Source organism: Malaya genurostris, chromosome 1, assembly GCF_030247185.1.
Source record: "Malaya genurostris strain Urasoe2022 chromosome 1, Malgen_1.1, whole genome shotgun sequence".
Taxonomy (NCBI): domain Eukaryota; kingdom Metazoa; phylum Arthropoda; class Insecta; order Diptera; family Culicidae; genus Malaya; species Malaya genurostris.
Window position 1 is genome coordinate 91,334,543 of NC_080570.1, and position 25,241 is coordinate 91,359,783.

General features: G+C 35.5%; 1 protein-coding gene across 2 annotated transcripts in view; it reads left to right on the forward strand.

Moving 5' to 3' along the window:
* LOC131440707 (beta-lactamase-like protein 2 homolog) overlaps positions 1-25,241 on the forward strand; it is a 73,607-nt gene that overhangs the window by 6,710 nt on the left and 41,656 nt on the right. Inside the window, exons 2-3 of one of the 2 annotated variants that reach the window (XM_058612226.1) lie at positions 22,184-22,289; positions 22,364-22,492. In XM_058612226.1, coding sequence (XP_058468209.1) covers positions 22,374-22,492 — 119 coding nt within the window. In that variant the 5' untranslated portion in view covers positions 22,184-22,289; positions 22,364-22,373. The remainder of the gene's footprint in view (positions 1-22,183; positions 22,290-22,363; positions 22,493-25,241) is intronic. The other variant, XM_058612225.1, reaches the window with a different exon arrangement.

Genomic DNA, 25,241 nt, shown 5'->3' on the forward strand with positions numbered 1-25,241 from the left:
AAGGCACATATACCATTAAATTTGAAACATTTTATTTTTGCAATAATATATGCTCAAACAAATGTAAAGCATGATTAGAATGCGCTATACAAAATAAACAAAAATGAACATGTTTTGTGAAAAAGCAGTTTTCCGAAAAAATAGATTTCTTTAACAACATACCGTATTTGGCTTCTTGATATTAAATGGCGCTGAAATTTTAATGAAATATAAGTAAACCGTTATTTCGAAGCAAAATCTGTGAGTGAAAATCCATATGGAAATTTCTTAATTAGATGTAGTGTGTGGTAGTGCAAGGAAACCGAAACTAAATTGTTTTTCACTAGCTGTTTTCGTAAACAGTACCGCTGAACTGTCAGGGATGAATCTTTGTTCATTTGTGACGTCACGATAAAAAAATCTAATATGTGGCTTGCTTCCATGATCTGTCGTAACCAAATCTTTACCCGCATTGAACATAACTCAAAATTGAGTGACACACCACTCAAATTCAATAAAAGTGCACGTACTCTATGCTTGAGTTATCACCTATCTACACATGTTTGAGTTAGGGGCGAAATTGTTAAACGATTCAAAACCTTTTGAAAAAAATTAAAACCCTTTGGCCCCTACAAAAGATCCAACTGATGAATTGAAAAATTCTGGGGTATACAAGAATTTCATGTTCTCATTGTGAAATGAGAAAATTGGACAAACAAAAAGAACATAAGATACCCGTTTCAAGTAACACATAGCGGAAATAGGAAAAGCATCCAAGGATTTGGAACGGAGACCATTTCACAGCATTTCATGTCAAAAGTAGCAGAGCATGCCTTTTCTGAAGACCATATATTTACTACCAATGACATAAAAATCTTAAGACAAATTTCCAACCCATGAAAATTAGATACGGCAGAGAGTTTGGAATGTCTACATGAAAAATATTAAAGAATCCTCATTTTCTTAAATTCTACTTGCATACGCAGACGATGCTACCGACATTCAAGGTACGCGACTACATGCCAATTGTGAAATACTCCGTATTCATACAAGCTCTATGAATCATGCCAAGATTTGAACGTTGCATTTGTCTTATTTCTGACAAAATATCTGAGCATTTGGAGGATTTTAACGAAACGCGTGATACACACACACTCATAGTTGAATCGTGAAGCTAGCTCCCATCAACGACGTTTTACCATTTTTCGCTGTTGGAACATGCGAAACTCATCATTAGGAACAAAAGCAATCCCGGAAGTATTGGCTAATCAATACTTAGTGCTTCCAGAAGTATGGGTTACTCAAATGAGTTCCTAGTGTCTCGCAATACAGTGGCGTCATTCCACAAAACAGCATTCCTGGACAATCGCGGAAAATCACCATTATTGTTAGATTCAATAATTTTTTGTAATTTCATTCATATTCCTCGGGTGTTATACTCCTGTCTGGTTGATAACCACAATTTTGGAATCGCGTCTTACAAATACATATTTTTATGTGAATATCATATTTGCATGTGAAACATAGATACCTACTCACTCTACACTCACTGTATGTGAAACATTGAATCCTTCTCGCTCTATATTCCAGAATGTTGAAGAGACCTACTCGCTCAACAACTGCTTTGATTGTTTTATGTAGAGTCCTACTCGCTCTGCATTGATGCCTTTTTCTTTGAATGTGTTCTTGATTTAATTAGATTTTAATTTCATTCAATCTTCTACTGCAACATATTTTGAGATAATTTCAATTTATGTTCTTACCTACCAGCTGCGCCATGTCGTAACCAAACCTAAGCACCTAAAAAAAGACACGTCTGTTAGAAGTAAGCTTCGATCGCAGAATGAAAAGAATACTCGTCTTCATTGTATCAACAAATCCTTAACATCGTTCGTATCGTGCAATTATCATGGAAATAACGGTTTCCAGAGTTACGCTAACTTCGGTTTTCAGTGGTACCAGTTTCATCAGAATAAACTATCACTTTGGTAGTGTAGAATTTATAAAATGTTTTATTTTTTCTACTATCCAATCTTTAGAGCATTCAAGCGACGACACGACCTGCCACTCGTCTATCAAAACCAGAGATGCCAGGTAAAAATTTCAAATATCTGCAGACAGGGTCTGTAAATCTGAAAAAAATCTGCAGTCAGAAGTATGTCTTGCTGGCAGCAATTTCCCTATAAAGTATGACACGCAAAACTGACTTGGCGAGCAAAAAAAAAAAAAAAAAGGTCCCGGAAATTTCAAAAGTCTGTAAATATAGACGAAAGTCTGTGAGAATTTCAAAAATCTGCAAAAGTCTGCGAGAATTTCAAAAGTCTGTAAAAGTCTGCACAACAAAAAATGTCTGCAGCACTATACCCTAAATCTGCAGATTTACAGACAAATCTGCAGACCTGGCATCTCTGATCAAAACTGCATCGTAAATTTAACTACCCCTCAGCAACCCCTGTCAGCTTGGAGCGAAATCAATCTTCAGTTCAACAACGCCATCGCACGGCATCACATTCAACATATCATGTCAATTGTATGGGTGCGCAGCCCTGATATTTTGGCGCGCACGAATTTGACATTTCTCTTCCCTACTTCTATGTATGAGATTCGATGCGGGCTCACCTGAGGGCGACATGCTCGCAAAAAAGGATGTTGCCAATGATTTGTTCGGGAAATGTGAGAGCTGGATATCTTGTTAATATGATGTCTTTGCCCTCAGTAACTGGAAATGTCAAATCGAAAACGCTAGTGAATTTTTTTAAACTGGCAGCACAAGTTTATATATTTATTGATTTTGAATAACAGTCACCATAACCTTGGTTACTGCATATCGAAGGCAAGATGAATGTAAACAAAATAAATTTCAGATCGGTTATTATATTACGGAACATTTTAATGGATTTACCTGACTCGAGCGGAATATAAAAATTGAGGAGTATGAGTTATGTCTTTTATAAAGCCAAATTCAAAATTCAGGTCTTGACTTGGAACCGTTGTGTGAGAAGGAAGACATGGAAATGACCGACAACGAGCTGAGCGAAGCTAGTGCTCTGCGGTACCTGCATAACGTACGGTAAAATGATTTCTTTGTGGAATTCCACTAGTAATCCTCGAATAGTGGCCAACAAAGTGAAATACTGTTTCCACTGCTGCGCAATCAACCGACACAAAACAATTTTGACACCGGCATATTACCCGAATCCTACTGCCCAGAAAAGCTAGCAGTTGAAGTGTACGGATGAATCGCTGGAAGCAGATCATTGTCCTCGTTCGTTGGTTTCATCCATAGTTTCGATTAAATTCCGAAAATCGAGTCCATTTAAATGCATTTCTGCTTAATTTGGACAAAGTTTAACACTAATAGAACTATTCCACCGCTTTCAAAACATGTTTATTTGTTTTGGGGTTCCTTGGTAACTAGTCCATAGCAACTTAAACAGTGTTGCTCGAGAAGATTATTTTTATCATTTACAGGGGGTCGCTAGATTTGTGGTAACTGACGGTGAATCGTTAGCGAACAGTTTTAATGCTGATTTTTCTTCGGAGTGCCTGGTCGTGTCGTCGATTCAAGCCTTTTTTCTCATATAGAAAGGTTATGCAATCACAGTGAAAACCGACTTTTGAACCGAGGCCCGGAGGTCGAGTCGTACGGAGGTCGTCGAGTACGCAAATTCTCTCTCTCTCTCTCTCTCTCTGTGTCTGTGTAACGTTTTTGCACTAACTTTCTCGGATATGGCTGAACTGATTTTCACAAACATAGATTCAAATGAAAGGCCTTGTGTTCCCATACAAAGTTCCTGAATATTATTTGGATCCGACTTCCGGTTCCGGAATTATGGGGTAAAATATGCAAAAAATTGTGAAAATATGTGCACTTACTTTTCTCGGAGATAGCTGAACCGATTTTCACAAGCTTAGATTCAAATGAAAGGTCTTGTGGTCGACCAGAATCCTTCGCCTCCTATTCGCATTGCTGTTAACAACCCGAGATGCAACCGAAAAAGGCGGGTGGGTAATGTCAGAGACATAACTGGATGTCGTGAATACGAAAACAAATGACATGTTCCTTAACACTTCCGAATATCAAATAGTTGATCAATTGTATGAATTATGCAAGCATTCCCCTTTTCCACATTTTTCGCAAAAACAAAGAAGGCTTCACTTGATCTCGATTACTGTGAATTTCACACAGCGAAAAGTGCAAGAATCTAACCAAACTGTTCTACATTTGCACTAAACTGAGGATATTTTCTTTCGATTTGCGAACAACACATCCTAATAGTTCTTCAGAAAACTTTTAGAGCCATTAGAACGGCTGATTTTTTATAATGCTTTCCAACGATGCTTATTCATCCATCGAAATGACTGGCAGCTGTGACGTAATCACTCTTATCGGAAGCGAAACTAGCTTTGCAAACGGCACAAAATACATCTGCTCGCATTGGCGATAGAATCCAAACTGATTAGATTTTTGTTAGGAGCTTTCTTTTACGTGATTTCGTTTGTAGCATTTTCACTAATGGGCGGTCCTAACGGCTATAAAAATAGTCGCATACAGAATATTAATGTCGATTATTTTATTTCGCATTTGCAAATTTATTGAAAAAAAAAACTATCAATATGCTGTAGGGATTCATTTCCAGCATTCAGAAGGGACAAATTGCGTAATTCTCTACGATATTAAACTCGGAACATTTTTCGCAAAAAAAAGCTTCACTTGATCTCGATTACTGTGAATTTCACACAGCGAAAAGTGCACAAATCTAACCAAATTGTTCTTGATTTGCACTAAACTGAGGATAATTACCTGCGGTTTGCGAAAAACAAATACTAATAGTTCTTTAGGAAAATTTTAGAGCCATTAGAACGGCTGATTTTTTATAATGCTCTCCAACGTTGCTTTTTCATCCATCGAAATGACTGGCAGCTGTGACGTAATCGCTCTTGTCGAAAGCGAAACTAGCTGTGCAGACGACACAAAACACATCTGCTCGCAGTGGCGATAGAATCCAAACTGATTCAATTTTTGTTAAGAGTTTCCTTTATGTGATTTCGTTTGTAGCTTTTTCACTAATGGGCGGTCCTAACGGCTATAAAAATAGCCGCATACAGAATTTTTATGTCGATTATTTCATTTCGGATTTGCATAATTTATTGAAAAAAAACTATCAATATGCTGTAGGGATTCATTTCCAGCATTCAGAAGGGTCAAATTGCGTAATTCTCTACGATATTAAACTCGGAACATTTTTCGCAAAAAAAGGCTTCACTTGATCTCGATTACTGTGAATTTCACACAGCGAAAAGTGCACAAATCTAACCAAATTGTTCTTGATTTGCACTAAACTGAGGATAATTACCTGCGATTTGCGAAAAACAAATCCTAATAGTTCTTTAGAAAAATTTTAGAGCCATTAGAACGGCTGATTTTTTATAATGCTCTCCAACGTTGCTTTTTCATCCATCGAAATGACTGGCAGCTGTGACGTAATCGCTCTTGTCGAAAGCGAAACTGGCTGTGCAGACGACACAAAACACATCTGCTCGCAGTGGCGATAGAATCCAAACTGATTCAATTTTTGTTAAGAGATTTCCTTTTATTTGATTTCGTTTGTAGCTTTTCCACTAATGGGCGGTCCTAACGGCTATAAAAATAGCCGCATACAGAATTTTTATGTCGATTATTTCATTTCGGATTTGCAAAATTTTTTGAAAAAAACTATCAATATGCTGTAGGGATTAATTTCCAGCATTCAGAAGGGTCAAATTGCGGAATTCTCTACGATATTAAACTCGGAACATTTTTCTCAAAAAAAGGCTTCACTTGATCTCGATTACTGTGAATTTCACACAGCGAAAAGTGCACAAATCTAACCAAATTGTTCTTGATTTGCACTAAACTGAGGATAATTACCTGCGATTTGCGAAAAACAAATCCTAATAGTTCTTTAGAAAAATTTTAGAGCCATTAGAACGGCTGATTTTTTATAATGCTCTCCAACGTTGCTTTTTCATCCATCGAAATGACTGGCAGCTGTGACGTAATCGCTCTTGTCGAAAGCGAAACTAGCTGTGCAGACGACACAAAACACATCTGCTCGCAGTGGCGATAGAATCCAAACTGATTCAATTTTTGTTAAGAGATTTCCTTTTATGTGATTTCGTTTGTAGCTTTTTCACTAATGGGCGGTCCTAACGGCTATAAAAATAGCCGCATATAGAATTTCAATGTCGATTATTTCATTTCGGATTTGCATAATTTATTGAAAGAGACTATCAATATGCTGTAGGGATTCGTTTCTAGCATTCAGAAGGACCAAATTGAGGAACTCACTACGATATTCACCACTTTTGGAAACATTTTTCTTGAACGATTTGTTGTACAGCAGCAGCTATTTTCTTCTCTTCCTCAGAACGCGTTCTGATTGGCTGGTGTTGACATGGGTCAAATGAGATAGGTTTTTCAATAGTGTACTATTGAAATACTTCAATGCTCTTGCTATACACGTTTAAGTTGAAAAATTTCGATTCTATTGGTAGTTAGATTATATAAATCCTTCCACAGATCACTGAGCTATGAGCTTTCAAAATACGAGAAAGGCAAACGCGCCATATGAATTATCCTCTTTGATACTCGTTTATACCAAACATTTCAGAAAAGTTTAATTTTGAACTATTTGAGATTATGTCACACAACTGAAAATTTTATCATAAAATTGTGATCATATTTCCGATGGCATGTAGCAAAAATTATGTTGATTCGTTAGATACAACAAGAGATATTCACGATCAAAAACTTATCACTCTCTCAGAGGGTAAATTTTGAAAAGGCACCCCATAGTAAAGTAAGTCGTATTCACGACAAAAAAAAACAAAATGAAACAAACACTCGCGAACGGGCTTGCTGCAGACCAATTTCAGATCTTCAGCCTGAATAAAACCATTGACTTGTAAATTTTCATACATTTCATAGAAATCTGATAACACCGACAATGATATGCAGTCGGCGCCGTGATCGGATAATATCGTTGAATACGGGGCGGTAAATTCTCATTTTCCGCTGCTTGAGCATTTTCAGTTTCGCGAATCAACATCATTCAATAAATAAAACACACTTGCCACACCTGCACTATCACTCAAAATAACTGTTTCAACCAAATTTTTAACTATACGTATCAAAAAACACATTGAAATTTGAGAGCAGCACCCGCTCATATTATTTTGTTGGTCGTTGAGCGTTTGTTGAACGGCATACTCCACGAAATAATCGTTCAGTTTGCTGGAAGTGTTTGTTGTTTTTTTTCTCTTGCAAAAATAGTGTGAAAATTAGGTGTTGCATTTATATAGAGAGAAAATGTGTTGTTATTCTACGTGAAGTAGAAGTATTATACAGGTATGTAATGGCATTCGGTTTAACGGCCTGTTTCAAAATCGGCAAACGAAGGTTCAAAATCGGCAAACGAAGGTTGGCCTCCCGTTGAACGATTAATTGGACGTTCATTGGACCAACGATCCAACTTGTTGGACCAACGAAAGACAGCCGTTGAGTTTTTTTCTTCTAAGAGGGCACTTAAACGCGTCGTACTCCCAGCGATACCAAATCCTTCCACAATTTCATACAAACTATTCTACAACATACAAACAAATCCGGCCCTCTCAATCTGCCACTAATGCAGAAGACGATAGCTCCCAGTCGGCGTAATATTGACCAAATGTCACCATAGATACACGGGGTTGCATAACGTAGAACCTTGTGAAAACTTGTAATGTCACCTTTTTACTGGAGATAGTCGAGTTTCAGGTAATTGTATGATGTACTACCACCTATCGTATCGAAACGGTCTACTTCTACGAGTTGATCAATTGCAACATTCTGAATATAATCAGCTAGTCTGTATGAAGAAGCCCAAAAGGGCTAAATGATTTCAGGCGACTTCGTTTATAACGAAAAGCACATCGATCATACGAACGTATGTTGAAGAACCTCCTTCCAATTACTAGATCTTATGAGTCAGTAGAAATGCAAACGATTGTAAAAGATTAATCCTAATAGGTGGGTAGTAGACATTGCCCTTCGTGCGCGTTGGGTTTGAGATTCGCAGTTACCTACCTCGGGACCTGTTGACACCGGTCATGACGCCAATGTGGAAATTGATGGTGAAACTATTGATCGCGTTAGAGAAATGAAGTATCTTGGAGTCATAATTGATGAAAAGTTAACATTCAAATCTCATATCAATAACGTCATCAATTTAAGAAGAAATGAACCAAAAAATTGTGGAAACCTGCTGCTGTGGAACCATCTCCAATGCCTGCTTCAACGCTAGGAGGAATAGCTCAGCAGTAATACAATGTAGTATACTGGGACGCACCGTAGTTGATATTGTGGAGGTCCCTAATCCTCCTACCCCAGTCGTGCCATCGCTGCCAGCGTTTATCAGCCGTCCTGGTCCTGTGGGTAAGAGTGGTGAAGGGGGCTTCCTAACTATTCCTTTTGGCAAGTATCCGTCAGTTCCCAGACATTCAACCGCTGATCTGTTTTATCCCGTGTTACAGAATAATGAACAAGATGAGGCTGACATCTGGGTATACTATCAAAATGTTCGAGGCTAGAGGACAAAAATTTACGATATTTTCTTAGCATCGAGTGACTGCAACTTCGATATTATCATTCTAACCGATATTATCATTCTAACCGAGACTGGAATCAACTCGCATCAGATATCTGCGAACTTCTTTAATGTTTTCCGCTGCGACCGCAGCTCAGCGAATAGTGACAAAGCATCGTTTGGTGGAGTATAAATTGCCATTTCACTAAAACATGCCAGCTCTATTAATGAAACGGTGAATGCCCAAGTAACATTTTTAATATTAATAAATACTTGTAGCTGTCTTCAATGCTACATAATAAATCTTGCATTAAAACTTTAAACTCCACGAAAGCCTACTGAAAATCTCTATAAGAGCATGTTCCTGCTAAGTGGACCATTCTTCATAAGGTTTATAAAGCAAAGTGAAGAATCAGCATAAACCTGCGTTAAAACTCCAAATTCAAGAAAATTTTGAAACCAGCTTAACGATCAACATTAAATTTATTCGGATGGAATGAATTCCGCTATGAATAAACTGTCGTTTTGATCATATTTTTCTTGACTATGTGTTTGTCATGTCTGCTTTGAATGGAATCAGTAAGAATTTATTAGATTTTATTTACGAGTTTGAGGCTTTTTCCGAACGTAGAAATTTCATGCGCTTTTATTTTTATCGTGAATGTATGGATAAAAATATGAATTATAACTAATCGCCTTGAAATAAATGCGGTTTTTGCGAAAGTCTCCATAATTTATTAACATTATTTTCTGTGATTCATCGTCATTTTTGTATAAAACTATTTCGTGGCGTTAAAACTTGTGCATACGTCCTGGAAATGAATCATGAAAGTTCATCATATTGCCTTCTTTTTTGCATTTCGAAGTTCATTTGATGTCAATAAAAGCTACGGCAAGAAAAATCATAAAGGCGGCCATGAAATTTCCTTTAATGCAAATTACACTTAACGTAAGATGCAATAAATCAAATAGGCCACAACAAATATGTCATAAATGTACTTTAGAACCCTCAAATTTGCTCTGAGTGAAACTGTCATCCAATGAACACGCACACACACAAGACTAGATTTATGAAAGAATTTAACTGACAATAATGTTTTAAAGAAAATGTTTGAAAGCAATATTAAGAGCGTTTGAATGGTTTTATTCTAGTGCAAATTGTTTTATTTTCAGCCAAGTTGTTAGTCTAGGTAAAGGGTTTTAAAGAAGCTTTAAAAACTATGATATTACTTTTCAAAAGAGACACTTATTATAGTTATCATAAAACAGGTAGTGATTGAAAAATCAATTACAAAACTCCTATAAATTATAATCAAAACCATAAGGCATTCGAATTGTTACTTGGGTGGTCACTGCCTTGAACAAGTCTGTGCAAGTGCTACAGTGCGGGGTAGAAAGTTACTGCTATGCGATGTGTACATTCTCTCTGATAATAGCCAAAACGTTGATGTGATCGATGCGCACATTTCAACTATTTGGAAACTGTGCAGTAAAGGTTGAATGAACAGAACAGTACAGAAATCATCTGGGCGATTGCTCGATTTGGTCTATTGTTATTTGGAGTATCGATTAGTAGCTGATTATAGGGACCGTGCACGAGGGCGTGGTTTAGTGGCCGGCGACGACAGCGCACGAGGCGGCGAGTGGAAAAATAATGCTACCATAGCAAAACTTGTAAACTGAGTTTGAAAATACTTTATAGCGTATTTTCTCTGCGGATTTTTTTTTTCCGAACCCTATGGAATTATTCGCGTGTGGTGCGAACGATTGTTCAACATCGACTGACTATTAAATTTTGAATCGAATTATTCATTCTGTATCTAAATACGGCCACGTCATTTTCTGTCATTGCAATTGGATTTGTGTCTAATATTTGTCATATTCACTCAATTTCAAACACTCAAACGATATTCTCAGCACATTAAATGATTTTTTAATCGACTTGACTGGAAACACTGAAAAATATCTTGCTAAAACATTCTAATTTCAGACCTTTAGTAAAAATTGCTTCTGTGTAATTTCTTTACATACTTTCACTCAAAGAAAGTACCCCAATAAAATGATTAAATATTTTTTAAATGAAGTAAGTTTATCTCGAAGTTATTTTTACTTTCGCTGAATTGCAATTATTACACCACTTGCTAATACATTATTTTCAGAGCAAAATAGACCCAAATAATTTTCCATCCGTCAAACTTTGAAATGGGCCCTGGTTTTAAATAAATTTAACTACTCGATAAAAAATAACTGCTCGACTGTCAAAGTTCAACTAAAAGTTCAAATAATTCGCAGGCTGCTCCATACTCTTAGAATGGAGTAAGAAAATAAATTGTAATCGTAAAAAAGCTAGCAATCTCACGAGTAGCCAGTTTGACGTATATAGAAAATACGAGTCACGAAGCTAACAACAAATAATCATTTTATTGAAACGCTGAACTGTTTTGCCTTTCTCATATGGAAAGGTTATACAATCACTTGAAAATCGACTAGTAAAAATTGGCCAAGTGTCATATGCCATTCCACTCAGTTCGTCGAGCTGAGCAATCTATCTTTGTGTGTGTGTTTCTCGAAAATGACTTAATCGATGTTGACCAACTTAGATTCAAATGAAAGGTTCTACACGGAATTCTTGAATTTCATTCGGATCAGACTTACGGTTCCGGAATGATAGGGCAAAGCGTATTAAAAATTGTGTACCGTCACTTGAAGAGTCGAAACGAAAAAAGTAAAAAGTTTTTTAAATTGGTCTCAAAAGTATTCCCGGTTTTCGAATAACGACGGCAGATAATAGTCATACACTCAAAAAAAGATCTCACTTATTTTTACACTTTGTCCGGTATTCCTAATCTTAGGTTCAAATGAATGATCTTATGCTTCTACCGAAAATTAAACATATTTTTTGGTTGCAATTAAAATCATGTTAGTTGATGGCCATACGAACCAACTTCGATTATACGTTCTCGGGTTCTAGTGCCCGAAATACTTACAATAATGGAACTCACTACGTTTTCTCATCCATGTCAGAGAACTGTTCCATTCTGTAGGTTATACTAGTTATTGCACAAATAATTTATTTTAAGAATCAGAGAGAAATGTTTTTAATAGTATACCACAGTATTATATATGAGAATATGATTGATGTGAGAAAAGGATCATTACACCACTATGTTGTATTAACACTCCTAATACCAAGCCTAAAAAAGTTACGCGAAGCACCAAGCCTCAAAAAAAGTTGGAACGGTAACTTTGAGCTATCATAGCTCAGTTGTTACTTGACCAATTTCGATAAATTTTACACCCTCGAATTTTGTGAAGTTTGTACATTATTTTAAGTATATCATTATTGGCAATCTTTTAGGAAAAACTAATGAAAATCAGATTTTTCCCGTTCCAAGTTTTTTTTCGAGCTCAAAACGTGCCCTATCTGCATTCATGCGGCACCTGCATTGCGAATCGGATATTGAGAACTTCAAATTTACCGAGTCATATCTTTGTTGTTAGTCAACCGATCTTCAAAATTTGTTCACCAATGGAAAGGTAATACTTCCAGAAATAAAATGCACTGAAAAAAACGAAAAATAGGGTTGTCTACCCAAAGTTATAATGAAAACTGTAGATAGATGACCTAAGAAAAGGTGAGACTTTCTACAATGATCGTAAATATCTCGAAATTCAAAGCGATGACCTATATATATTTATACATCATTCGATTGCTAGTGATACCAGCTACAATTTTCGCTCAACTACCATTCCTACACAATCAAAAGAAAACATTGAGAAATCGATGAATTTATAAATATATATGAATTTTTAATTTTTTTTCACATGTTTGTATATAACTCAAAAATTAAAGCGATGACATGTACATTTTTTTTATTCAAAATATTGAAACCATCACCAAAAACAATGTATTGATGATCAAAATTATATATCCGTTCAAAGAATCTCAAGAAATTTGGTACAAATACAGAGAATTTGTGTTATTGGGAAAATTTTGCCAAACAACATGAAATCAAAACTTTTAAATTTTATGACATATAGTTTTTTATTATTTTAGTTGGAAATTTATTATAAACAAAATTTACAAAAAAAAACTGAAACTTGGATTTCACTGAAAATTTTAAAATTTTTAGTAAATAACCTAAAAATCTTAAAATATTTTTGTATTGGACAAACGATCTAAACAATTTTTATGCACAACCCAAACACATTTGATAACTTCTAAAATTCTGATTTTGTTGTAGGTTTGCCGTAGAATCTCAAAAAATAGGTAAAAGATCGGAAATTTTAAAATTTCCGAGTTAAATTGCATTGCACAGTGGTCCGGATCCACAATTTAGGGGGACAGAAACATTTGTGGCTTAACCTTATACTTTAGAGCTATGATGTCTTCAAAACAAATGATCAGTGAAGATAAGCCATATGTCGATGTACATGGTATTAGGGTGGCTCTTATTATTAAGGTGATCCAAAACTTATTTTCCGGATGTATTGAGATAGAGGACTGCATTCTTCGGCAAAATTGTAGATAAACTTATATCGAGCAGCTTTGCTGAGGACACCATAGTAGTATCTGCAACGGTTTTAGTGTTACAGCTATTTTTATAGAGCAACTTAGGGTGTTCCTCAAAAAATCAGATTTTTTGCTCTTTTCGTTTTTTAATCTTTGAACATCTTTTAGAGTTTGTTAAAACCAATTTTTTAATGACTGGCGAGTTCAGGTAGCGTTTTCTGTACCGAAGTTATGAGCAAAACTAGTTCAAAAACAGGTTATTTTTAAACTGCTATATCTAACATTGAGGAAAACGAAAAAAATCCTTTCCGTTCTCCGTTTCACGTTATTTTCGAGCATGTTTATAAAAAAAGGCGGAGGAGATATTTTTTTAAAAAAATTTAAATTATGTACATACATTGGGGTTTTTCGTTGAAAAATATTCGTATCAGTCATTTATTAGCTATATAAGGTATTTTTGTCTTCTGAAGTGTCAAATTAATTCAAGTGCATATTCGGGAAGAAATCGTTCTGCATTCTTCGGGGAATGCAGAATTGTGTCGCTTTTGCAAAATCTCTAACGCCTCTCGGTAGTTGGAGGTTTTATCAACCGTGCATTTTGGCACCTGCAGATCGTTCAGCATCCTTTCGGGGATGCAGGACGACTTATTCTCAATTCCGTTCCCATCAGGAAGTTGATGAGAAGCTACGGCAAGGCACGAATCTCCAAATAACTAGCGGAGCATGCCACTTGAGCCAATTAGTTCTGATAACATAGGTGCAGGGTTTCATTCAGTAAAAAGCATTCAAACGAAGAGGTTGTTTTTCGAGACGAAGACAACTGTAAGCTGCAAATAGATTGGTTGGTTGGTGCTAATCGCAAAGGCTGCTGCAAAACCAATATTCGGGGCGATTCCAGTTTCATAAGTACCTGAAATAGTGGAACTCACTTCACTGAGAAAGATGGCCTAACCGATTTGAGAACTGTTTCAATTTGTAGGTTACACTAGTTCATGCACTAGCTTTCATGTTTTTCAAAAATCAAACAAAACTGTTTGATGAATACATTTTTATATGAGAATAAGAGAGATATTAGAAAGGCATCATTACACAACTAGGTGGATAAAAACAAGTTTTACTTAATTTCGTATGATTTTTTTGCTAAATTCAGAATTCTACTTTTTTCTGAATTGTTTACTAATAGAAAATTCAAATAATTTTCGAATTCTATACATTCCGAAATTATTCTAAGTTTGTGATATTTAAATTCTAATATTCTATCGATTATAATTTATGTCGTTTAGGATAGCGGAAAATTTAAGATATATGTTTTTGTTCTTAATGGCTTGTAAAACAAAAATCAAGCAAATTTTTTTTTTAAATTGTAGTTGGTTTCTTTGTCCATGGGTTAGTATATGGAATTCATATAAATTTACGTTCTATTTCTTTTTGTACAAAGCCATTGAAATAATTTAAAATTTTCGTGTTGTCACAAAATTTATTTTATTAATAGAAACAAATTCTACGTCTATTTGAAACAAATGAAATCAAAACGGATTCCAATATTTTCACTTTGATTTGCAGAAACGTTGGAACGCAATATATATCAGAAATTGTGAAATTTCCGATCTTCTATCGATTTTTTGAGATTTTTCGGAAAACCTAAAACAAAAAAACCTAATTTTATTAGTTAACAATTCCGTTTGGGTTGTGCATAAAAATTGTTTAGATCTTTTGTCCAATACAAAAACATTATTATTTTTAGAGTTTGGGTATATTTACCAAAATTTTTAAGATTTTCAGTGAAATCCAAGTTTCAGTTTTTTTTTGTAAATTTTGTTCATAATAAATTTCCAACTAAAATAATAAAAAATATATGTCATAAAATTTCAAAGTTTTGATTTGTTTTTTTTTGGCAAAATTTTCCCAATAATAGAAATTCTCTGTATTTGTACCAAATTTCTTGAGATTTTTTGAACGGATATATAATTTTGATCATCAATACATTGTTTCTGGTAATGATTCCAATATTCTGAATCAAAAAAATGTACATGTCATCGCTTTAATTTTTGAGTTATATACAAACATGTGAAAAAAAAAAATGAAAAATTCATATATATTTATAAATTTATCGATTGTTTAATGTTTTCTTTTGATTGGGCTGGAATGGTAGTTGAGCGAAAATTGTAGCTGGTATCACTAGCAATCGAATGATGTATAAAAATATATAGGTCATCGCTTTGAATTTCGAGATATTTACGATCATTGTAAAAAGTCTCATCTTTTCTTAGATCATCTATCTACAGTTTTCATTATAACTTTGGGTAGACGACCCTATTTTTAGTTTTTTTCAGTGCATTTTATTTGTGGAAGTAGTACCTTTCCATTGGTGAACAAATTTTGAAGATCGGTTGACTAACAACAAAGTTATAACTCGGTAAAGTTGAAGTATTCAATATTTTCTATGCGACGTTTATGCCAAAGGAAAGAAAATTTGAAAGCAGATAGGGCATATTAGGCGCGTGAAAAAAACTTGGAACGGGAAAAATCAAATTTTCATTGGTTTTCCTTTGCCAATCGTCTGCTACAAAGTTTTGGAATCAATCTACGAACTTCACAAAATTCGAGGGTGTAAAATTTATTGAGATTCGTTGAAAAACAGCTGAGCTATGACAGCTCAAAGTTACCGTTCCAACTTTTTTTGAGGCTTGGTATTTGGAGTGTTAAAACAGGTTTTTGACTGTTTTATTCAGCGTGAACATATGGTAACAGTGTAAAGCTATGGTCGAGTTTTTTCGCCTATTCGCCACTAATGGCGCTACTTGTAATCGTGCACGGTCCCTATAGGGCGTGGTTTAGTGGCCGGCGACGACAGCGCACGAGGCGGCGAGTGGAAAAAATAATGCTACCATAGCAAAACTTGTAAACTTAGTTTGAAAATACTTTCTAGCGTATTTTCTCTGCGGATTTTTTTCCGAACCCTATGGAATTATTCGCGTGTGGTGCGAACGATTGTTCAACATCGACTGACTATTAAATTTTGAATCGAATTATTCATTCTGTATCTAAATACGGCCACGTCATTTTCTGTCATTGCAGTTGGATTTGTGTCTAATATTTGTCATATTCACTCAAATTCAAACACTCAAACGATATTCTCAGCACATTAAATGATTTTTTAATCGACTTGACCGGAAACACTGAAAAATATCTTGCTAAAACATTCTAATTTCAGACCTTTAGTAAAAATTGCTTCTGTGTAATTTCTTTTTATACTTTCACTCAAAGAAAATACCCAAAGAAAAAGTTTAAATATTTTTTAAATGAAGTAAGTTTTTCTCGAAGTTATTCTTACTTTCGCTGAATTGCAATTATTACACCACTTGCTATTACTTTATTTTCAGAACAAAATAGCAACCCAAATAACTAAACATCCGTCAAACTTTGAAATGGGCCACAGTTTTAGATAAATTTAGCTAGTCGATGAAAAATAACTGCCCGACTGTCAAATTTTAACTAAAAGTTCAAATAATTCACAGGATGGTCCATACTCTTAGAATGGAGGAAGAAAATAAATTGTAATCGTAAAAATGCTAGCAATCTCACGAGTAGCCAGTTTGACGTATATTGAAAATACGAGTCACGAAGCTAGCAACAAATAATCATTTTATTGAAACGCTGAACTGTTTTGCCTTTCTCATATAGAAAGGTTATACAATCACTTGAAAATCGACTAGTAAAAATTGGCCAAGTGTCATATGCCATCCCACTCAGTTCGTCGAGCTGAGCAATCTATCTTTGTGTGTGTGTTTCTCGAAAATGACTTAATCGATGTAGACCAACTTAGATTCAAATGAAAGGTCTCATGGTTCTACACGGAATTCTTGAATTTCATCCGGATCCGACTTTCGGTTCCGGAATGATAGGACAAAGTGTGTTAAAAATTGTGTACCGTTACTTGAAGAGTCGAAACGAAAAAAGTAAAAAGTTGTCTAAATTGGTCTCGAAAGTATTCCCGGTTTTCGAATAACGACGGTAGATAATAGTCATACACTCAAAAAATGATTTCACTTACTTTTACACTTAGTCCGGTATTCCTAATCTTAGGTTCAAATGAAAGATCTTATGCTCCTACCGAAAATTGAGCATATTTTTCGGTTGCAATTAAAATCATGTTAGTTGATGGCCATACGAACCAACTTCGATTATTCGTTCTCGGGTTCTAGTGCCCGAAATACCTACAATAGTGGAACTCCCTTCGTTTTCTCATCGATGTCAGAGAACTGTTTCATTCTGTAGGTTATACTAGTTAATGCACAAACAATCTCTTTGGTTTATTTTAAGAATCGGAGAGAAATATTTTTAATAGTATACCACAGTATTATATATGAGGATATGATTGATGTGAGAAAAGGATCATTACACCACTATGTTGTATTAAAACAGGTTTTTGACTATTTTATTCAGCGTGAACATATGGTAACAGTGTAAAGCTATGGTAGAGTTTTTTCGCCTATTCGCCACTAATGGCGCTACTTGTTACCGTGCACGGTCCCTATAGTGTTACTCCACTGCTATCCGTAAACCCGCATCACCCACCTTTAGTTATCTCGTTGCCTGCTGACTGCGAAAACAATTTATAGAAAAATAGATTTTGCTGCTTTACTTGAATTCTTGCAAAACGTTAACTGGAGAGCTTTGCAAGAAATTGACAATGTAAATGAAATGGCATCCTTTTTCTGTAACAAAATAATTCAGTGGCTAAGTTCAAATTCGCCTTTCGTAAATCGGCCAATAAGCCTCCTAGGAGCACAACACTGCTTCGTAAATTTAAAAGAAATTAGAATGCTTGGCAGCGCAGATATTGTCGCTGGCAGAGCTCTGAAACAAAACGAAAGTTCCAGTGAAAACTATCTTAAGTTAAGTCTTGTGCAAGATGCTGCGGCTGGACGGAACACAAAAGTTTACTAACTTGCTAAGCTCTTACTTATGTGGTAGAGTCCTGAGAATCGGCTCTTGTTTATCATCTCCGTTCTCAAATTTGTCAGAAGTTCTTCAAGGCAGCAATATAGGTTCACTTTTGTTCATCTGGAAGGATTCATAGTGTCAGTAGGGTCATAGTAGTAGCCATGCAATGATGCTGTACACTATTAATCGGCCGCGAAGTCTGTTGAAACAGAAAGGCCAAATTCCACTAAAGGAATGTAATGCCAAGACTTTACTTTGTTCTTGCTGTTCTTCAACGATGAATAGAAAAAATCGAGCCTCATGAGCGAGTTTTTGCCACCCTCGATAGCGATGCAATCAATTTTTGTTATTTACTAAACTATTTCAGCACGAGTACTCAAGTGTTCCTGCGAATGCACGTCACCGGAAAAGAAAAGCGATTTGCTAAAGGTATGTTGTGGACAGATTGAAAAGCTCCGCTAATTCACGACAAATCGATTGTACCTTATAATAAAAAAAGAACCGGAATTTTCATTTTAAAATTCCCGCGCTTGTCCAATCGGTAAACTTTTATTCTCTCAACGTTGGCAACACTTTTATACACATTTTGTCAAATTTGAACGCATATCGTACGATTAGTTTTTGTTTGGTGTCTATATAAAGAATGGATGAAAATTTAGAACAACGTGCGTGTATCAAATTTTGTGTTGCAAATGGATTTAAGTGTTCCGAAACGTTGAAAATGTTAGAAAAGGCCTTTGGTGAATCGTGTCTAGGAGAAACACAGGCATACGAGTGGTATAAACGCTTCAAAGGTGATCGTACAAGCTTGGATCATGATGAGATCCAACATCTGTTACTGAAGAAAACATTGAATCGGCGAAGCAAATCGTGTTGCAAAATCGTTCTATACCGATTAGAGAGATTGCTGTATTGTTGGGCATCTCTTATGGATTAGCCGAACACATTTTAACTGATGTTTTGGGTTTGAAACGCGTCGCTTCTTGGCTGGTGCCAAAAAAGCTGAATTTCATTCAAAAACAGCGTCGTGTTGATGTGACCAAAGTCGAGCCGAAACCATCCATTATAAAAATCGCCACACGAAAATTTTCCAACTTCTTTGTATAGACGCCAAACAAAAACTAATCGTACGATATGCGTCAAAATTTAACAGAATGTGTATAAAAGTGTTGCCAACGTTGAGAGAATAAAAGTTTTCCGATTGGACAAGCGCGGGAATTTTAAAATGAAAATTCCGGTTCTATCTTTATCATAAGGTATAGTGCGACAACGAAGATTTCTGCAACAAAGACATGCTTCCAAAGTACCTCGCTTCCGATGGCTAACGTGCACGATATCAATCTGCACAGCTTGGCACTATTGGTATCGATGATAACGTGTTCGGCTGCCATCGTTGTAGTATAAGTTGAATTCTTGTATTTGAATCGAAAATTCCCAGAAATTGTTAGGATTTGTTGTCTTTTTCTTAATGATCACTTTTAAAACATATCACGTTTTAGAATTTTTAAACGTATTACACCCCGCATTTGTGTACCAGAAGGATTGAGCTCCAATTTGGCGTATTTTTTATGTTTATTGTTTGTTTGTGTTTAAATAGTGCGTTGGATGTAATTTATGAACTTGAACACATTTTTGTGTTTTTGCATTTTCAGTGTATTGTTGCATTTCTTTGTTTTTTTTTGCATTTTGATAAACTTTGCATCTTGTGTGTATTTTTGCATTTATTGTGTATTTTTTTAGAATTGCATTTTCAATTCACTTTTGAATGGTAGTGAATTTCCCCTCGTTTTGCACCATATGTTATCCCTGACTCAACTTTATTTTTCGACATATCTATGCAGCGGAAGTTCGTGGAATCCCGGATCACCTACATTCGATAGAAATCCCGACAGCTTAAATATCTTATAAACTTGCAATTAATTCGATTCATGGATTGACTTTGTAAATGCGCTTAGAAATGACGCGCTAGAGATGACTTGGATAAAAACCCAGTGTTTTTTTTAATTTCTAAAAGTGTCCGATTTTTCCTCTATATTATGAAAACTACCTCCGAATTTTTTTTATGGGTTCGCGCCTGATATTGCCTTATGAAAGAAACGTATTTATGAAAAAAACTTGTATAAATAAAGTATCTAAAAATATGTATCGTAAATCTGTTCACCCTCCTTGGTCGAATCCAACTTTAAAACGTTACAAAATTGCCAAACGGTCAGTACTAAAAAAATTCGCTAAACAACCTTCATTACTTCTTAGATCACATTATGTTCATCTCAACAATCGCTACAAATGCCTGAACAAATCGCTTTATTGCCCGTTTCAACGTCGCATCCAAAAAAATTTTAAACTTAACCCTAACCACTTTTGGAACTATGTGAACGAACAGAGGAAAGAATCAGGATTACCGACCTCAATGAGACTCGACGGCATTGAAGCATCTACCACGCTTGGAATTTGCTCTTTTTTTCGCAAACATTTTATAGTGTTTTCTATGACGAACATCTAACTGATCAAGGAATATCTCTTGCGGCGAATAATGTCCCTTTTCTTTCTCCAATTGGATGTCATCCTATTATCTCAACTGCTACTGAGAGCTTAGCATGTGCCAAGTTAAAACGGTCATCTAGCGCTGGACCCGATGGAATCCCATCTGTGGTAATAAAAAAATGCTCTGGCAGCCTATTAGTTCCACTATCCATTATATTCAACTGCTTCTTACGTTCCGGAACTTTTCCTGAAATATGGAAGAAATCCTATGTGTTTCCTGTTTATAAAAAAGGAAGCAAGTGTACAGTATCCAACTACCGCGGAATAGCAGCTTTGTGCGCCGTATCTAAACTGTTTGAAATTATAGCTCTGGATTTTATAACACATAATTGCTCTAACTACATATCTGAGACTCAACATGGTTTCATGCCGAATCGTTCGACGTCTACAAATTTGATGTCCTACCTTCCTTTATCATACGTTCGTTACAATCCGCTGCGTTCGAGAAGATCAAATAACTATCTCAAAGTTAAATAGACTAGGATTTAACGGGTCATTTCTAAATTGGCTTCACTCATATCTTACTGGTCGCGAAATGATAGTGAAAATAGGAGACTGTACAACCTTACCATTCACCGTTACCTCTAGAGTTCCTCAAGGAAGTCCCTTGGACCGTTTTTTTTTTCTACTTTATCTCGACGATCTAATTTTTTCGATCAAGTGCATGAAACTATCGTTCGCCGATGACTTCAAATTATTTCATGTCATCAAATCCACAGCTGACGCATCATCCCTTTTAGTCGCTAACAGTCTATAATCAGTTTCGACTATAATATTTCACAAATTGTTCTTGAACGTACATCGTCTGTGAATGACCTTGGTGTTCTCCTGGACTCTAAGTTAAATTTCAAGGAAAACATTGAGTTTACTATCTCCAAAGCCTCCAAGCTGCTAGGATCCATTTTCCGCGTTACTAAAGAATTCGATGATGTACATTGCTTGAAAGCATTATATTGTGCCTTAATTCGCTCTACGCTCGAATACGCCTCGGTTGTCTGGTCATTGAAGCAATTCAACGGAAATTTGTTCGATTTGCTCTGCTTCGGCTTCCTTGGAGAAACCCTTGGAACCTCTCAAGCTACCATGTCAGATGCAAACTGATTGACCTCGATTTGTTATCTGTCCATCGCGACGTCAGCAAGGCTACTTTTGTGGCTGATCTCCTCCAATCAAGACTGCTCCGAGCTCTTACAGCTTTTACAAATAGATATCCATCGCCAGAATCTTAGAAACTATTCTTTTCTTAGGACCCCCTATGCTAGAACTAATTATGGGTATAACGAGCCTTTTGCCAGCATGTGCCGAATATTCAACCACTGTTCCAATTCATTCGACTTTAATCTATCACGAAACGTTATCAAGAAATTGTTCCTAGGGTTACTGTCTAATTAGTTTTAGTTAACTTAGAAATGCTATGTTTAAGTGAAATGTATCATTTGGATGATTGTAATCTGTTGATGCTAAAGATGAGGAGGTTTTATGCCTGTTGGAGAGCAAGAGCAAGAAACTAACTCCACCGGGCTTTTCCCTGCTCCAAATAAACAAATAAACAAATTGGTACATTCCTACATTTTAAATTCCTTGTAAATTACAGGTAGCAAAAAACTCCTACATTCTCATGCATAACATACAACAACATTCAGTCATGCACATGACACATTCAGACATGCACATACCTTCGCACACGGGTACAAACATTGGTATATATTCTGATTTTGATTTATGTTTACGGAAATACTCATCCATCAAATTTATTATGAATTCATATTTACAGATTCTTAAGAATGGCAAAAATTCCACCCGTAACGAAAATTTCACCCAGATTAATTCGAATTCTCGGGTGCAATCCAGGACCGATGACCTTGCAAGGTACAAATACATACTTAATAGGATCTGGTCAAAGGTAAGCAAGAACTTGTTAACTTACTGATAATACGTAAGTAGAAAATCGCAACTAGTCTCAGAAAACTAAGTCTAGATTATGTTGACTCACAAGCAGAACACGTTTCTTATTGTGTGGACTTTCTCAAAAATTCAAACGAGCGGTGACTGGCCCACCTTCATCCGAAGGAAGACCGCAGTCGTTTAAAGCTGTGAAGATGTCTACTGTGAAGATCTGCACCAAATTCTACCACACCGCCGCTCAAACGAATTCGTGACTTGTTTTACTACCGTTCTTAATGGTTTTCTTTACATAGCACGCTTCGTGGAATAATTATGAATAGTCAAGTAATGTTGTATAATGCGTGTCAAATTAATAGAGGCTAAGAATGCATAGTTATCCAAATCGGATATTTATATGATACATGACTAATTTCGCATAATAGCGAAGACAGAGGAGATTTTAAAATTATCCACACCGAATCTTGGAGTAAAGTAGACATCATTGAAGTTTGTAAATAAATTATGCTAAATTCTTTGAGTTAATATGACAACGAGTGAATAGGATGTCATATTTTTGAGTAGTACTTGAATATTATAAATAGAAGTAGCAGGATCGTAGGGTTGCGCTTGCCTAGCGAACAGTGAACACAAACACCCGAGATGCCGAGAGTCGATACAAACAAAACCCTGCGCGCTTATGACTTCTATAAATCAAATTCATGTTAAATAGTGTTTAATTAGGTTTAATCGAAATACCGCATGACAGTGTGAACCAAACACTTGTAGCAGATATATATTGGTATATTTTTCCATTGACCACTCAAATTTATGAAAAGGCGGGTGGGTAATGTCAGAGACATAACTGGATGTCGTGAATACGAAAAAAACTGGCACGCTCCCATCACTTTTTCGAATATCAGTTAGTTGATTGATTGTATGAATTGTGCAAGCTTTCCCCTTTTTCACTAATAGAGTTTGAAGCGATGCACCTACATAAAAGTACAGATTAGTTACAATAAATAGCTACTATTCTACAATTATATATCAAAATTGAAACAATTTCTTTTTAATTTGCTAATATAGGAGGCTAGGTACGACAAATTTGTAGTTTATTTTTTATTGAAGCTATGAAGTTGGAAGATATCTGATTCTTCTCGAAATTTCAGTACGAGACAATTGCAATGGCCTGGTCTGAAATGAATGGACGATCTTCGGTATGCAAGAGTTATTTTAAGAATAATAATGATAATAATAACAAAAACAATAATAATAATAATAATAATAATAATAACAATAATAATAATAATAATAACAATAATAATAATAATAATACAGATTAATCTGTATATATGGCAATCTGTATATATGGTTTTGCATGGCATATTTTCACCCCATACTAGTATAAAGATGTGTTCAACATCACAACTTTCGCTTTCGCATTGCCGTTCGTAATTGAATGTGTTAGTGACGGTACGAATTATTTTAATTTCCATCTTGATGAATCTTTTGGTAGGAATATTGAAAGTTTAATTAACTCTTAATGATAATCTGGGGCACTAAAAAGTGCCTTGAATTGTCACAATTAACAAGATCTGCATTTAGATCTGAGATGGTTCTCGTGTGTGTCTTGTTTCGGTTGCTCAGAAAATGGTAGGAAAGCGACAATATTCAACTAGTTCTTTATGATGGTTTTAGCACTGAAAAGTGCTTTGAATTGTCTGAAAAACACTGAAAAGTGCTTTGAATGGGCCTTGCTGGACTTTTTGGCTGCCTTTCTACCGGTTTTCGGTGCCATCGTTCTGACGGTGTCTCGTACGTTCAGCTGCTTTAACTTAAATGACGCTATTTCTCACATCACATCACATTTCATTTTATACCTGCTACTGGCAGCGGTGTACGGACAGCCCCTTTGCCAAAATTCCTTTTCCTGTTCACAGAACAGGAAACAGTGAGACGACAGGTCCTCGATGTTGCTCTCGTGTGTCTTGTTTCGGGAACAGTTGCTCAGCATATGATAGGAAAAATTATTTTCTAAATTCGAGTGAGTTCAACGCAAAATTTGAGTTCCTTGCACTCAAAATAAAGAAATGCTTCTACGTTAATGTAATCATATACAAAATCATTCTTCCATTCATCATTCAGAAGCGCAAAAAAGTGATTTAAACCCGTTTTCTTTTGACCGGTTTGGAATCGAAAACGATTTTGTTAACCTTATGTTGGACTTCTCACTTAGCATAATTGAAACCACAAAAGTTCTATTGAAAACATCTATGATTGATGATTCATGGTTTCCAAAACCGACTTTAGAAACGGCAATGAAAAACGACATATTCTTGCATCCTTAAATTCGATAAGAATATTCCAAGAATGAAAACGCACTGCACTGCAAGAAGTATTTTTTTTCACTCAAATGTTTGAAAACTCAACGCTTACTCTAATGTATGAGTAAATGTGAGAGAACTAATGGCCTGAGTAAATTTTGCTCAAATCAATATTCAAATTTTGATATATTGTTCCAGTTTATGAATTTGAGTAATCGCAACTCAAATCATGAGTTATGTTCAGAGAGCGTGTATTTAGAGCTGTGAAAATAACGTCATTTTGATAACGAGCCAAACTTTAGCATTTATTTCCCTTCATGTAGAACTCAGTTTATTCTAAATTCACAGTTTTCGCTTATTTTTTTTTTTTTTGTCATGTTTATTTAAAATTAAAGATTTACAATTCTAATTTCAAATTGAATTCTAAAGCTGAGATATTCACATCAT